A 14664-nucleotide genomic window follows, 5' to 3' on the forward strand; every position below is an offset into this window, starting at 1 on the left:
TCAAGGACGAAGTGGTGAAGTTTTATTTTGGAAGGATCTATGTGCAACAAAGGAGGGACGAAATTGAAAAGAAAGTTGGAAAATGGACAGTTTGGGCAAATAATTTGGACGTGTCCAAAGCAGGTTGGGCCACCTGTCCATGTGTGGCATAATGTGAGTGTGCCACGTGGCCTTCAATTTTCTCTTTCTTTTCTATCTTCTTCTTTCTCTCTTCTCGTTCTTCTGGTCTCGCGCGCACAGCCACAACTGCAACAAATGAAAAAAAAAATTGTTAGCTCATCATCATCACCACCCGACCCCGCCTCTCTTCTTCTTCCTTTCTTCTTGTCGCGCGCCATCTCCGCCGTGAGCCTCCATCACCGCGCGCTCCGAGCTGAGGAGAACGAGACTCGCCGAGAGCCGCCGTGACGCCGGAGCAAGAGAAACCACCGGGAAGGAAGTGAGAACCCTCCAAAGAAGCTTGAATTCGTTGATTGAGGTAAGAAATCCTCTCCTTGGATTGAAATTCGAAGCTAGGGTTCATGAGATAGGATTTGCGGGTTTTTGATCCGGGTTGAAATCAGTAAAATTGGTTGGTTTTATATGTTTATTGAGCTCGTTTATTGATGATTATAGCTTGATTTTGAGGTTTGAGCACGGATTTATCGGTTGTGGTTTGAATTTGGCCGAATGTGTGAAAAAGAAAAACTGTTTCAACAGCCTCTGTAAATCGACGTGGACAGATCGGTATGATCTGAGTTCTTATTTTTGGATATTTTTCATGGATAGTAGACTGTATGAGCTTTCTAAAATGACCAAGAACATGTAAATCCATTGAGTATTGAGTGAGTTATGAATTTTCAAAGATTTTGTTTCGCAGCAGTAATTACAGGATTTCCAGAACTGTAACCGGGAATTACGGGCTGTTTTTGAGGTAGCTATTCTTGTCGTATGTATGCTTGTAATATCTCGTTAGAAAGCTACATGAGTCTACTTTCATTTTCCGCTAGAATCAATCGATTTCAAGTTTTGTAGCTCGAGTTATGATGGCTTAAGCGCTAGTGGGTCAGGCTGTTGGGAAATCCCTTTGATTTGTTTGTGTTTTGCCGAGCGTTTGATTCTGTGTGTTCAGCCGGGGCTGGTTAATTGTTTGTTTGGTTAGAGTGATTTGAGGTTTATGTTGGAGTTCCGGTTAGCTCGGGTTCGGTTTGGTATGGTCGGGTTGATTGAGATTTGTGGTTCGTCTTTTCATCTAAGTCTCGAGAGTCTCTCGGGTCGCAATGAGAGACCGAGAAATTGGATTTCATGGTTCGAGTCTGTGCTAGAATTAGTGGTTGACTCGATCACTGTTTTTGAATTTCACAGCTTTTTAACAGATCGAATCGAGGCAAGCAAGAGCTGGTTACCGTAGGCATCGAAGCCGGAGGTTAAAGGATTCACGAAAGAGTGGATCTCGATCCCACTATTCTCTCGACGCTCCAGGACGTGTTAAAGGTCTCGGGAAACGTGTAAAGCAAAGTGTTCTCCGGAATTCAGCAAGTTCTCCGACGAACTTTTCCGGGTAAGTGGGATTTAGGTTTGAGGCGCCAAAAGGGAAATGGTGCCTAGTAGAGTAATTGTTATGTTTATTCGTTTAATCCTAAAACAAAGAGGAACCCTCAGTTAGACAAGATGACCGAATAAGGTTTCGGCCACTAACTAATAAGATAATAAAATGGTAGGGTTAAACGATTAGCAAGTTAAGAACCTTGAAGCCTTTAAACCTATGTTAAGCCTCTGTAATAGGTTTTTAACCTTTTGTCCTGATGAGGAGGACAACAGGAGGAGGAAAGACGGAGTCTTTCGGATTCAATCCCGAGAGGAACTGTTCTAGGAGACGGTCCAGCCTCACAGCTGCCGACAACTCCTTCTAAAATACGTAAAGAGCCATACAGTGGAATTAATAATGTTAATGATGGGCTTTATCCCGATAAGATCTCCTCCTATAATAGGATAGGCAGGTAGGCTGTAGTCAGCTCCTGTAAAACGTAATGAACCCTTGTCGGCAATGTAGCGAGTGACATTCCCAAAGGCCCTTTAATGAGAAGTCGATGGGTGGCTTCAGGTAAGTCGATGCGTGGCTTACCTATCCTGAAGGAAATATGAACCCTAGATCGACCAGGGATTGGTGATGGTTTGATTCCCTCTACCAAACGCGCGTTAAGGCCCTCCTACATGTGCTAGTGGATCCCAGACGTTAAAACTTCGGCCTTCTGAGGGCTAGGCTCAAGTTCTCATAATGGTTTACTCATCTCTCATGAACGGCTGCAGACTGAAGTGTTGATTGGCCAGTCCACTGATGTAAGGCGCCGGTATGAGTGAGATGGATGAGTTTCTAGGAAGACGGTTGTTAGCCGGATTCCTATATGATTATGTGTTTGCTTGTTTTAGAACGGAGTTCTAAAACTGAATATGTCTATGTTGATTGAATGAGATTTTGTTATCCTGATTGTATGATGGAACTTCTTTATTCTTCTGAATCTATCACCTGCTGTCATCTGCATTTTATCATCTGCAACCATGCATCTCATGTAGTGTTAGGTTAGATATCATGCTTACTGAGTCGGTGTGACTCACCCCATAAATCCCTCTCATTGTAGATAAATGAAAAGCTTAGACGAAGCCGGAGTGCTAGTCAAGGTCGATCTCATGACGACCTGTGGCATAGGAAATGTCTTTTTGGGAAAGGGGTATCAGGTTTTTGAAAACCGAGCTTGTATGCTCGTGAAAGTTTTTATATATATCTTGTGAAAGAACTTTTATAATATAATAATGTTTAGATGATCGGCCCGAAACTCTTTTTACGATTTGAAACTCGGTCAGCACGATTATGGGCCCGTGCTTACGAATAGCAAGCTAGGGTAGTCCGCATGTTTGTAACCTTTTTAGAAGCGAAATTTTTTACCGGTTTTTAGCGGACTAACTCTAGGAACCCTTGTTAGTCCTTATATGTAAATTAATTTTATTTCCGCTGTTGTTTAACAAACGTTTTGTAAATGACATTTGAAAGTGTTTTATTTTTCCTTTCGGTTGAAAATATAAATGGTTTATGAGAATATTATGAGAAAGGTCGCGATCCGAGGGTGACGGGTGTCCTGCGGGTCGTGACAAGCTTGATCATTTATCTTCTCGTTGTTTGTAGGGCGTCTTCCAAGGAGTCTTTTCGGCGGTCTTGAAGGATCGATTGCTTCCTCTTCTTAATTGTTTCTCGATGGTATTTGCCATGTGGACCATTTCTTCAAGCTCTACGTAGTGGTGGAGCTCTACTTCGTTGGCGATGTCGATATTGAGCCCGGCTAGAAATCGAGCCATTGTTTGTTCTCGGTCCTCCTCGATGTCGGCGCGGCTCATCAACATTTCCATCTCTTGGTAGTATTCTTCCACACTTCGGCTTCCTTGGTTGAGTCGTTGAAGTTTGGTATAAATTCCTCGGTGGTAATGGCTTGGCACAAATCTTTTTCTCATGATTGACTTCATTTGCTCGCATGTGTCGATGGCGGGTTCGCGATTTTTTCTTCTATTTAATACCATTTGATCCCACCAAACCAAAGCATAGTCATAAAACTCAAGGGACGCGAGTTTGACTTTGCTTGCCTCGGAACAACGTCGATCGCCAAAAATCATATCGACTTTTCTCTCCCAATCAAGATAGGCTTCGGGATCATTTTTCCCATAGAAGGGAGGAACCTTCATTCGGACGTTGGCTAGTTCATCTCGATTGTGATTTCGATATCGGCTGTAACTTCTTTCCGACCCCGTTCATCGTCTTGGATGCCATTTTGGTATGGCGATTGTATTCGCCGATGTCTTCGACGTTGATATCTTGTCGATGGAGTCGGTATTCGCCTTGGTCATCGCTCTCGGACTCGTCGGGATATTGGCTGAGTGCATACCTTGGTTGTCTTCTCGCGGCCGGTGGGTTAGGACTTTGTGGTGGTGGAAGTTGCGGTGGTGGAACTTGAGGTGGTGCGGGAGGTCGTAGTATGGCTTCTTCGAGGATGGTGAATCTCCTATTCATATCTTCAATCAAACATTGAAGCAACTCAAAATTCCTCGGCATGTCGTTGTTTCCATCGTAAGACATTTTTTTTTTCTTTTTTTTTTGTTCCTTTTTTTTTTTTTTGTGTGGAGAAGAGGTATTCTAGGATATATAATCTGGAAGAAAGTATTTTGGAAGATAGGAAAAGAGATAAATTGAAACACACAAAGATTATAAAAAATAAAAAGTTTAAAGTTTTCTGGAGGGTAAAAACCTTTCTGGAGAGAATAACGAAAGTATTCTGGAGATTTTTTTTTTTACTTTTTTTTTTTCGTTTTTTTTTTTTTTTTTTTTTTTTTTATTTGCAAATGCAGATACAAAAATAGGAGGAGAAAAAAAATTAAAAAAAAAGGACACCTTTGATAGAAGGTTGGGATATAGACGAAGCTTTCGTGCTCGAAACCTTCGAATTAGGATGGATCGAATGATGCCACGATGGGTTGCGGAATTCCCGTCGATAAATTGGACGAACGCCACAAGAATTTTGAGCAAAAATTCTTGATAAGTTCTAGGCTAAGAGAATCCTCACTAAACATACAAACACACTTTTTTTCATATATCTTCCAAGATGGTCATACTAGAGCTTACACACACATATATATAGTGTAGATAATAACCTCTAGACGAAAACCTTACATATTCTAATTCAATGGTTATAAAACCAAATGAATGAAAAAAAAAAAAACATAACCACAAAAATGAATAACCATAACCTCTAAGAAAATAAAAACCACCAAGTAATGAAAATTAAAAGTTAGAGGTTACAAAACAAGTAAAAAAAAAACATCCAAATTTGTTGATGAATGCATTGGCCTTTCTTCACATTGATGCTTGAGATGTCTTCATCATACCTCCGGGTTGAGAAGGATTTGCCCTCAAATCAAATTGTCTTTTCCTTTATTTATTTATTTATTATTATTACCTCACTTTCTTGGCACATTTGTTGTTGGTCTTTGAAAATTTCTTTTGGAGAAAGTGGTGACAAAGTGATGTCGCGGTGGTTGTGGCGGAAAGTGTACTTGTTGGTGAAGCCGTTGTGAGATACCTTCCGGTCGAATTGCCATGGCCGTCTGAGTAGTAAATGTTCGGCCTTCATTGGAACCACGTCGCAAAGAACCTTGTCTTCGTATATTGTGATTTTAAATGGAACGATAACTTGTTGAACAACTTTCACACCTCCATTATCGTTGAGCCAATGGAGCTTGTATGGTCGTGGGTGGTTGGTCATCGATAAATCAAGCTTGTCGACCAAGGTAGTACTAGCCACGTTGGTACAACTACCACCATCAATGATCAAACTACATACCTTGTCCTTGATGAAGCACCGTGTTTGGAAGATTGTTTTTCGTTGAGCGTCGTCATCTTCCTTAGCGAGCACACTTAAGGACCGACGATTCACAAGTGTGAGACTTTTTGGGATGTCATTGGCCAGGTCTTCTTCGTTCTCTTCTTGTTCTTCTGTCAACTCTTCATCGGTGGTGTACTCTCCATTTTCCGTCAAGATCATGGTGCGCTTGTTTGGACATTGGCTAGCAATGTGCCCTCGTCCTTGGCATTTGAAACACCTTATGTCACTATTTCTTGACGTTTCGATGCCGGTCTTGTCTTGAACATCATGATTGAGTGGCGTCGACGAAGGTGGAACCACTATTTTGGAGGAGCTTGATCATTTATCTTCTCGTTGTTTGTAGGGCGTCTTCCAAGGAGTCTTTTCGGCGGTCTTGAAGGATCGATTGCTTCCTCTTCTTAATTGTTTCTCGATGGTATTTGCCATGTGGACCATTTCTTCAAGCTCTACGTAGTGGTGGAGCTCTACTTCGTTGGCGATGTCGATATTGAGCCCGGCTAGAAATCGAGCCATTGTTTGTTCTCGGTCCTCCTCGATGTCGGCGCGGCTCATCAACATTTCCATCTCTTGGTAGTATTCTTCCACACTTCGGCTTCCTTGGTTGAGTCGTTGAAGTTTGGTATAAATTCCTCGGTGGTAATGGCTTGGCACAAATCTTTTTCTCATGATTGACTTCATTTGCTCGCATGTGTCGATGGCGGGTTCGCGATTTTTTCTTCTATTTAATACCATTTGATCCCACCAAACCAAAGCATAGTCATAAAACTCAAGGGACGCGAGTTTGACTTTGCTTGCCTCGGAACAACGTCGATCGCCAAAAATCATATCGACTTTTCTCTCCCAATCAAGATAGGCTTCGGGATCATTTTTCCCATAGAAGGGAGGAACCTTCATTCGGACGTTGGCTAGTTCATCTCGATTGTGATTTCGATATCGGCTGTAACTTCTTTCCGACCCCCGTTCATCGTCTTGGATGCCATTTTGGTGTGACGATTGTATTCGCCGATGTCTTCGACGTTGATATCTTGTCGATGGAGTCGGTATTCGCCTTGGTCATCGCTCTCGGACTCGTCGGGATATTGGCTGAGTGCATACCTTGGTTGTCTTCTCGCGGCCGGTGGGTTAGGACTTTGTGGTGGTGGAAGTTGGGGTGGTGGAACTTGAGGTGGTGCGGGAGGTCGTAGTATGGCTTCTTCGAGGATGGTGAATCTCCTATTCATATCTTCAATCAAACATTGAAGCAACTCAAAATTCCTCGGCATGTCGTTGTTGTTTCCATCGTAAGACATTTTTTTTTTTAGATTTGTTAACAATTGGCCATTCACTATTAGAGATATTAAAATAGTAGCCAAACTATGAATTTATTAAGTATATAGCCAATATTAAATTATAGTACCTAAAATACCCTTCCCCAATTTCACCTGTCTCTCTCACCCATGTTTAATACCCAATTCGTCGAATCTGTTTGTGTCATATGTTGATGAAATCCAATTCGATTCAATTCAGATCGATTGATGTATGATCTGCTGAATGGATGGCAATAACAGCACCACCACCAAAGGCTACGGCTTGAAAAAGTGGCGTCGCATTCCTAGAGACGCCGTCAGGGAAGCTCCGTCGTCCTCCGCTGATTTCGTCAAAGCGGTGGTGCTGAAGAGGCTCTTCTCCGGTCCCATCGTCGTCCTCCCTTCCCTTCCGCCCCAAATTCAAAATCAGAATCAGAATCATCAGATCTATATTCAAGACGATAATCCGGCTTTGTTTTATTCAGCCGATCTTCAACAGCAACCACCACCACCGCCGCACCAAAATCCCGCTGACGATGCCTAAGATGATCTCGGAGATTTGCCGGCCGGCGAGGCGTACGATTTCGGAGATTTTCCTGCCGGCGATGGGTACGGTAACTATTTCGGAGGCGTTGATGATGATACCTCGTTTTTATAAGACTCACAACTAACTGACGTACTCTTTTCTTCTTTTATTCTTTTACTTTTTATCGTAATTTATAATTTTTTTTTGTTTGACATTCTTTTGTGTGCATATATATCATTCTTTTTGTATCAATAAATGGAATAAAAGAGTGGTTAGTTTCAATATTAGTTGTTTTAATATCAGTACCTCGCTGCTAATGGAGATGAACATTCAGATCTTCGTAACAGTATCCGAATCCGGTGGCGCTGAGTCAAATAATTAGTAAATCGAATGGTTAATACGATTTACTGTTAATATGAAATAATTAGTAAATCGTATTTACTGTTATATTTACCATAGAAACGAATGATTTACTCAATGGTTAATACGATTTACTGTTAATATGAAATAATTAGTAAATCGTATTTACTGTTAGATTAACTACAAAATGTTACGGTAAATAAAATTTACTTTTGTTCTTGTTACGGTAAATAAGATTTATTATTGTTCTTATTACGGTAAATAAGATTTATTGTTTTCTTGTTACGGTAAATAAGATTTACTATTGTTCTTGTTACGGTAAATAAGATTTACTGTTATTCTTGTTACAACAAATAAGATTTACCGTAGTTTTTGTTATTGTTAATTAGATTTACTATTTTTTTTTTGTTATGGATGATATTATTTACTATGATAGTTAATAATATTAACCTAAGGGTATAATTGGAATATTGGAATGTTGTCATGATAAATTGGCTATTTTCCTAAATATGTTAATAGTTGGGCTATAATTTTAAAGTAGGGGTGTCATTTTAGCTAGTTCTTTAGCCGGCCCTTTTTTTCTCTCTTTTTTTTTTGTTCCTTTTTTTTTTTTTTTTTTTTTGTGGAGAAGAGGTATTCTAGGATATATAATTTGGAAGAAAGTATTTTGGAGGATAGGAAAAGAGATAAATTGAAACACACAAAGATTATTAAAAATAAAAAGTTTAAAGTTTTCTGGAGGGTAAAAACTTTTCTGGAGAGAATAACGAAAGTATTCTGGAGATTTTTTTTTTTACTTCTTTTTTTTTCGTTTTTTTTTTTTTGGGTTTTTTTTTTTTTAGAATTTGCAAATGCAGATACAAAAATAGGAGGAGAAAAAAAAATTAAAAAAATGGACACCTTTGATAGAAGGTTGGGATATAGACGAAGCTTTCGTACTCGAAACCATCGAATTATGATGGATCGAATGATGCCACGATGGGTTGCGGAATTCCCGTCGATAAATTGGACGAACGCCACAAGAATTTTGAGCACAAATTCTTGATAAGTTATAGGCTAAGAGAATCCTCACTAAACATACAAACACACTTTTTTTCATATATCTTCCAAGATGCTCATACTAGAGCTTACACACATATATATATATAGTCTAGATAATAACCTCTAGACACAAACCTTACATATTCTAACCTCTAAGAAAATAAAAACCACCAAGTAATGAAAATTAAAAGCTAGAGGTTACAAAACAAGTAAAAAAAAAACATCCAAATTTGTTGATGAGTGCATTGGCCTTTCTTCACATTGATGCTTGAGATGTTCTCATCATACCTCCGGATTGAGAAGGATTTGCCCTCAAATCAAATTGTCTTTTCCTTTTTTTATTTATTTATTTATTATTATTACCTCAAATCAAATTGTCTTTTCCTTTTTATTTATTTATTTATTTATTATTATTACCTCAAATCAAATTGAAGGCCATTTTAATTACTTAGAAGGCTCTTTCTTTAACGATGTCCAAACTCATTTCACTTGGATCAGTCGCTTGCAACTCGAATTGAATGCCACCCAACTCTCTTTTGAATCGGTCTTTCGAGCTCGCATATACCATTTTCATTCTCACTTTAGATGCATCCGGAGACCTATATCAATAAAAATTAAATAATATCATTATATGCAAATAAACCTACATTGGACTCTAAAATTTTCTTTTATATTGATGCACAAAGTTTTGTTTTGGGCGGTGTAATAAAATAATCCCAATTTTTTTTTGTCTCTCATCATATGTCCCTATTATGATATATCAGATTTTTTCTAGTTATGTATGTGTGTGCGTGTAAAAAAACGAGTTAAAATAATTAATGGCATACTATAAGTCAATTACTAGTGGAATGTACACATAGACAAGAAACACACGTATACTTTCAAAACTAAAAATGAAATTAAATGGTAAAATGATACTCACTATCACCACCAGTGCTACTGAAGAAGGAAATAAAAAAAAACTTCTTAACCAAATGAGAAAGATTAGTGAAATGAGGCAAATACTTGCAAGAGTTTAATGAGATTTAAACTTTCGAAAAATCACCATGTAATGAAGAAGATCTTGCTCTTTTGGCGATTCTGAGTCGTTGTGAAACCAAAGTCATAAACTGCGTAACGGCACTCCTCAGATGGGAAACTGGCGGTGAAATCATCATAGCTCTCATTAGGTCCACCGAGCTTTTCAACGACAACTTGCTGTTCGTCGATTCTGAATATTATGAAACGATAAATCCTTTTCACTTTTAGCTCCATGAATCTCATTTTGCACTCGTCGTTCACCACTGTTCCGGCAGCTGCATTCGCCTGTTCATTCAATTATATATTGCGCTACTGTAGTTAATTATTGATCACTTAAACATTTAGCGATAAACTAAAATTTATTTTCTTCTCCTAAATATTGATTTCTATTAAGACAAAAAAAAATGTGATAAAAATAATAAAATGGAGATTTTCGATACACATTAGTTAAAAGAATCTCAACTTTCTTCGGCATAAAAAAACGCTGGATTAAAAATTAAAAATAAAATGGAGATTAATATTATTAGTTACGTACCAACTTATAGGCAAGCATGTTAAGTTAAGAGACGAAGATGCATGGATTATATATTGCAGCAATAATGATCCACATTGTATGATATGTAATTATACTATTACGTGACAATTAAAGTCTAGAGCAATTGGAAAGTTTTCATAGATAGATTGATTATATATATATATAAAAAAAAAAAACCATCTAGAGAAATCGGAAACGTTTTAAGAAGTTTATTGTATTTGATTTCCATAATGGCATTTGAGGTTGAGAATTTGAAAGTGCATACCATTATTTCGCTTTCCGTAGGTGAAATGCTTTTTCTGAAAACGAAGAAGAGAGCTTGCTGAAAAGAAGAAGAAAAAAAATTAATCTAAGTGTTCAGCGAGAGGGATCGTCTATTTATTTGTTTTACGAGGGACGCTTTAAATATCAGAAAAACGTTTGGGGATTTACATGTGTTCACATTAGCAGTGGGAGTGCCAAAGACCAGGGTGGGCCAATGCGAACGCTCAATTTATATGTGTGTTTAATAACTTGAATTTTATTCCATAAAATGCGACGATTGCATTGGTTTAACCACACAATGCATTCGTCGCATTTTATGGAATAAAATTCAAGTTATTATTTGGGAAATCAATATATATATAATGGGATAATAGGATGGTTACTTGTGCCACACGGCATATCTGTGACCAGAAGTGGCAAGTGTCCAGTTTGTACCTGAAGGCGGAGACCACGAACCGTCCCCGATCTTCGCATTTTATGGAATAAAATTCAAGTTATTATTTGGCAAATCAACTTATGTGTGTTTATATATGTGTGTTTAATAACTTGAATTTTATTCCATAAAATGCGACGAATGCATTGTGTGGACACGTGAATCACATAAGTGGCACTCACGTTTAATTATTTATATTCCGAAATATAAGTTAGATGTCACAGAAGAGCCCGAATTAATACATGCGAGCAATGGGCGTAGTTTAATTATCCGAGCACACCATGCAAAAAAAGAGATTTGCCAAATGAAGTTGATTTGAAAAGAGAGTATCAATACTCTCTCTCTCACACAGAACTAAAAGTCCGGCCTTCTTCTCTTTCACACCTCACCAAAAAAAAAAAAAAAAATCCTAATATTTTTATAATATTCAATTACTTAATAATAATAAAAAAAAACAAAAAGATTTCATATTCCATATCTTCTCGGCGGTATATTTATTGTGATCCACTCCTAATCCTAAAAAGCCCGAATACCCCATTGCCCTGCACTTTCAATGCGTTGCTGGTGGAATTCTCGGCGGTATATTTTGTTGCCCTGCACTTAGATTAATTTTTTTTCTTCTTCTTTTCAGCAAGCTCTCTTCTTCGTTTTCAGAAAAAGCATTTCACCTACGGAAAGCGAAATAATGGTATGCACTTTCAAATTCTCAACCTCAAATGCCATTATGGAAATCAAATACAATAAACTTCTTAAAACGTTTCCGATTTCTCTAGATGGTTTTTTTTTTTTATATATATATATAATCAATCTATCTATGAAAACTTTCCAATTGCTCTAGACTTTAATTGTCACGTAATAGTATAATTACATATCATACAATGTGGATCATTATTGCTGCAATATATAATCCATGCATCTTCGTCTCTTAACTTAACATGCTTGCCTATAAGTTGGTACGTAACTAATAATATTATCTAATCTCCATTTTATTTTTAATTTTTAATCCAGCGTTTTTTTATGCCGAAGAAAGTTGAGATTCTTTTAACTAATGTGTATCGAAAATCTCCATTTTATTATTTTTATCACATTTTTTTTTGTCTTAATAGAAATCAATATTTAGGAGAAGAAAATAAATTTTAGTTTATTGCTAAATGTTTAAGTGATCAATAATTAACTACAGTAGCGCAATATATAATTGAATGAACAGGCGAATGCAGCTGCCGGAACAGTGGTGAACGACGAGTGCAAACTGAGATTCATGGAGCTAAAAGCGAAAAGGATTTATCGTTTCATAATATTCAGAATCGACGAACAACAAGTTGTCGTTGAAAAGCTTGGTGGACCTAATGAGAGCTATGACGATTTCACCGCCAGTTTCCCATCTGAGGAGTGCCGTTACGCAGTTTATGACTTTAATTTCACGACTAAGAATTGCCAAAAGAGCAAGATCTTCTTCATTACATGGTGATTTTTCGAAAGTTTAAATCTCATTAAACTCTTGCCTTTAATTTCCAAGTATTTGCCTCATTTCACTAATCTTTCTCATTTGGTTAAGAAGTTTTTTTATTTTCTTCTTCAGTAGCACTGGTGGTGATAGTGGGTATCATTTTACCATTTAATTTCATTTTTAGTTTTGAAAATATACTTTGTGAAAGACCGAAAGAACAGAACTTGTTATGCTCAGTGCTAAAATGAATACTAAAGCTAAAATCAATGGCGTCTGTTTCTTGGATCTATATGTACATTCCACTAGTTGCCTTATAGCATGCCATTAATTATTTTAACTCGTTTTTTTACACGCACACACATACATAACTAAACAAAATCTGATATATCATGATAGGGACCAGGCCCGGCCCAACCATGAGGGAGCTAAAGGAATTGCTTTAGGCCTCATGTTGAGGAAGGCCCCAAAATTTCGAAAAACTTATTACCTCAAATATCGTATTTTATAACTAATTTCTGATAATACTTAGATAGCTGTTTTTATTCCGAGAATAGCTTATTTAATTAGAAGAATATCTCATTTATTGTTTTTCTCTTGTTTAAATTTGCTTCAAGTGTGATAATTACAGTAGGTATCTTATTTTTAAAATACAATATAGCAATTTTCATTCTTTTTCTAATAATATATTTTTCTATTATAACAACATCTTAGTTTCCAATTTTTTTGTTTCTCTTATTAATCAGTGTTTTAAATAATTTTACCATATTCAAACTAAAAAAATTGTGATTTGAAATTAATAAGATAAAAAAAGGCCAAAAAACAAAAAAAAATTACTTTCATGTTAATTATTTTTTTGGGGATGATTGAAAGAAAAAAAACTTTTGGGTGCGACTAAGTCGCACCCAAAAGTCAAAAAATTTGAGCGGCATGATTTTCCCCCCACTTTTTTCTACGTGAGATTCCCACTTTTTAATTTATGTTCATTATCACCCAAAAGTCCAATTCAGATCTAGGTATTGCTATAAAAATCAATTTTTTTCACTTCGTCTTCTTCATTTCTCTCCGCCTCTCTCACTTTTTCCCTCTGCAGAATCTTCAATCTCCGACCTCCACAGCCCAAGTTTCTTCACGAACTCCACAACCACATTGGAGCTTGCACAACGCCTTCATCGGAGGCGCATAAATTTCTTGCCTTCACCGGAGTCTTGCACAACGCCTTCATTTAAGCTTTACTGGTGTTCAGGCGTGCTTCACCGACCGACCAATCTTGTAAGTGTTCTCTTTCTCTTTCTCAAGGACGGCTGCACCGCCACCAAGGCCGACATCATCGCCTTCGTCAGGGCTCGCTTGCCTCACCACATGGCTCCCCGCACCATCGTCTTCCAAGACTTGCCCAAGACTTCCACCGGCAAAGTCCAGAAGTTTGCTCTCCGAGACACCGCTCGAGCCATGGGAACCCTACCCACCAGCAAGCTCTGACCCCACCGCTTCGCTAGAACGACCCAGAGAACGAGAGCCAGGCCTCTCATTAATCTTATCTTGGTTGTAATTTCATACCTTGTTGATTTGTTATTGATAGAGTATTGAGAGTCAAGATTCTTATTTGACAAGTATTTGGTTCCAAGTATTGATTTGAGGTCGCGAGTTTTTTTTTCTTCCTTGTTCGGTATTCTGTCTACATTTACATTGCCTTTGTTTATGCAAATCTGAAAGTTTCTGGAGCAAAAGGTTGGTTGCTTCATTTGCCTACAAGAAAATCTAGTGTACTGATAATATTGAGGAACAAACAATCAGGCTATAATTTTTTGTTTCGGCACGAATTCTTGAGGCTTCAGGACTTCGGACAGCTACAGAACCAGGGCCTAATTGTCGCCATTTTTTTTTTTTTGGTGACTATTTGGGTGCGATTTTGGGTGCGAAAATTCGCACCTAAATGTCGCACCCGAAAGTCATGAATTTCGGGTGCGACTTTTCGCACCTAACACTTTTAGGTGCGAACTTTCGGGTGCGGAAAAGTCGCACCTAAAGTCGCACCCAAAGGTATCATTGGGTGCGAAAATTGACTTTCGGGTGCGAAAAAAGTCGCACCTGTTGCTATTTTTTGTACTAGTGATATCTAATAAAACACTAGTCGCGACGTTTGCTTTGTCGTCCCGGCGCTCGTTTTCCCCCTCCTCAACGTGAAACGCTCTTCTGCTGGCGCTGTAACTCTGCAAGCTGCGGCGGAACAATGTGCTGATCAGTAGACTGACTTGGTCCGCCGGGCGTCGTCTGCTGGCTAGCGTCGGGAGTCCTCTGCTGGCCGCCCGTCGGAGTGTGGACGCCGGGCGTCGGAGTGTGGACGCCG

General features: G+C 38.2%; 1 protein-coding gene and 1 long non-coding RNA gene across 2 annotated transcripts; one reads left to right on the forward strand and one right to left on the reverse strand.

Annotated features, from left to right (window-relative positions):
* Window positions 1-228: 228 nt before the first annotated feature.
* Window positions 229-7120, forward strand: LOC149405717 (uncharacterized). Its single transcript, XR_016295580.1, has 3 exons — window positions 229-478; window positions 1345-1540; window positions 6912-7120. It is a non-coding gene; the product is annotated as an uncharacterized LOC149405717 (long non-coding RNA).
* A 1946-nt stretch (window positions 7121-9066) lies between these two features.
* LOC149405718 (actin-depolymerizing factor-like) lies at window positions 9067-9896 on the reverse strand. The gene is made up of 2 exons (XM_089603910.1): window positions 9664-9896; window positions 9067-9217 (listed from the first exon to the last, which is right to left on the reverse strand). The coding sequence occupies exons 1-2, from the start codon at window positions 9879-9881 to the stop codon at window positions 9067-9069; spliced, it is 369 nt and encodes a 122-aa protein (XP_089460036.1). The 5' UTR covers window positions 9882-9896.
* Between the last annotated feature and the right edge of the window lie 4768 nt (window positions 9897-14664).

Source organism: Urtica dioica, chromosome 2, assembly GCF_054948205.1.
Source record: "Urtica dioica subsp. dioica isolate 48M chromosome 2, U.dioica_male_clone48M_v1_H2, whole genome shotgun sequence".
NCBI lineage: Eukaryota > Viridiplantae > Streptophyta > Magnoliopsida > Rosales > Urticaceae > Urtica > Urtica dioica.

Excerpts from the sequence above, each read along its gene's own strand:
- LOC149405718 (XM_089603910.1), bottom strand. The coding sequence starts at position 9,881 with ATGAGATTCATGGAGCTAAAAGTGAAAAGGATTTATCGTTTCATAATA. Across the intron at positions 9,218-9,663 it reads AAGATCTTCTTCATTACATG|GTCTCCGGATGCATCTAAAG; the intron begins GTGATTTTTCGA and ends TTATTGATATAG.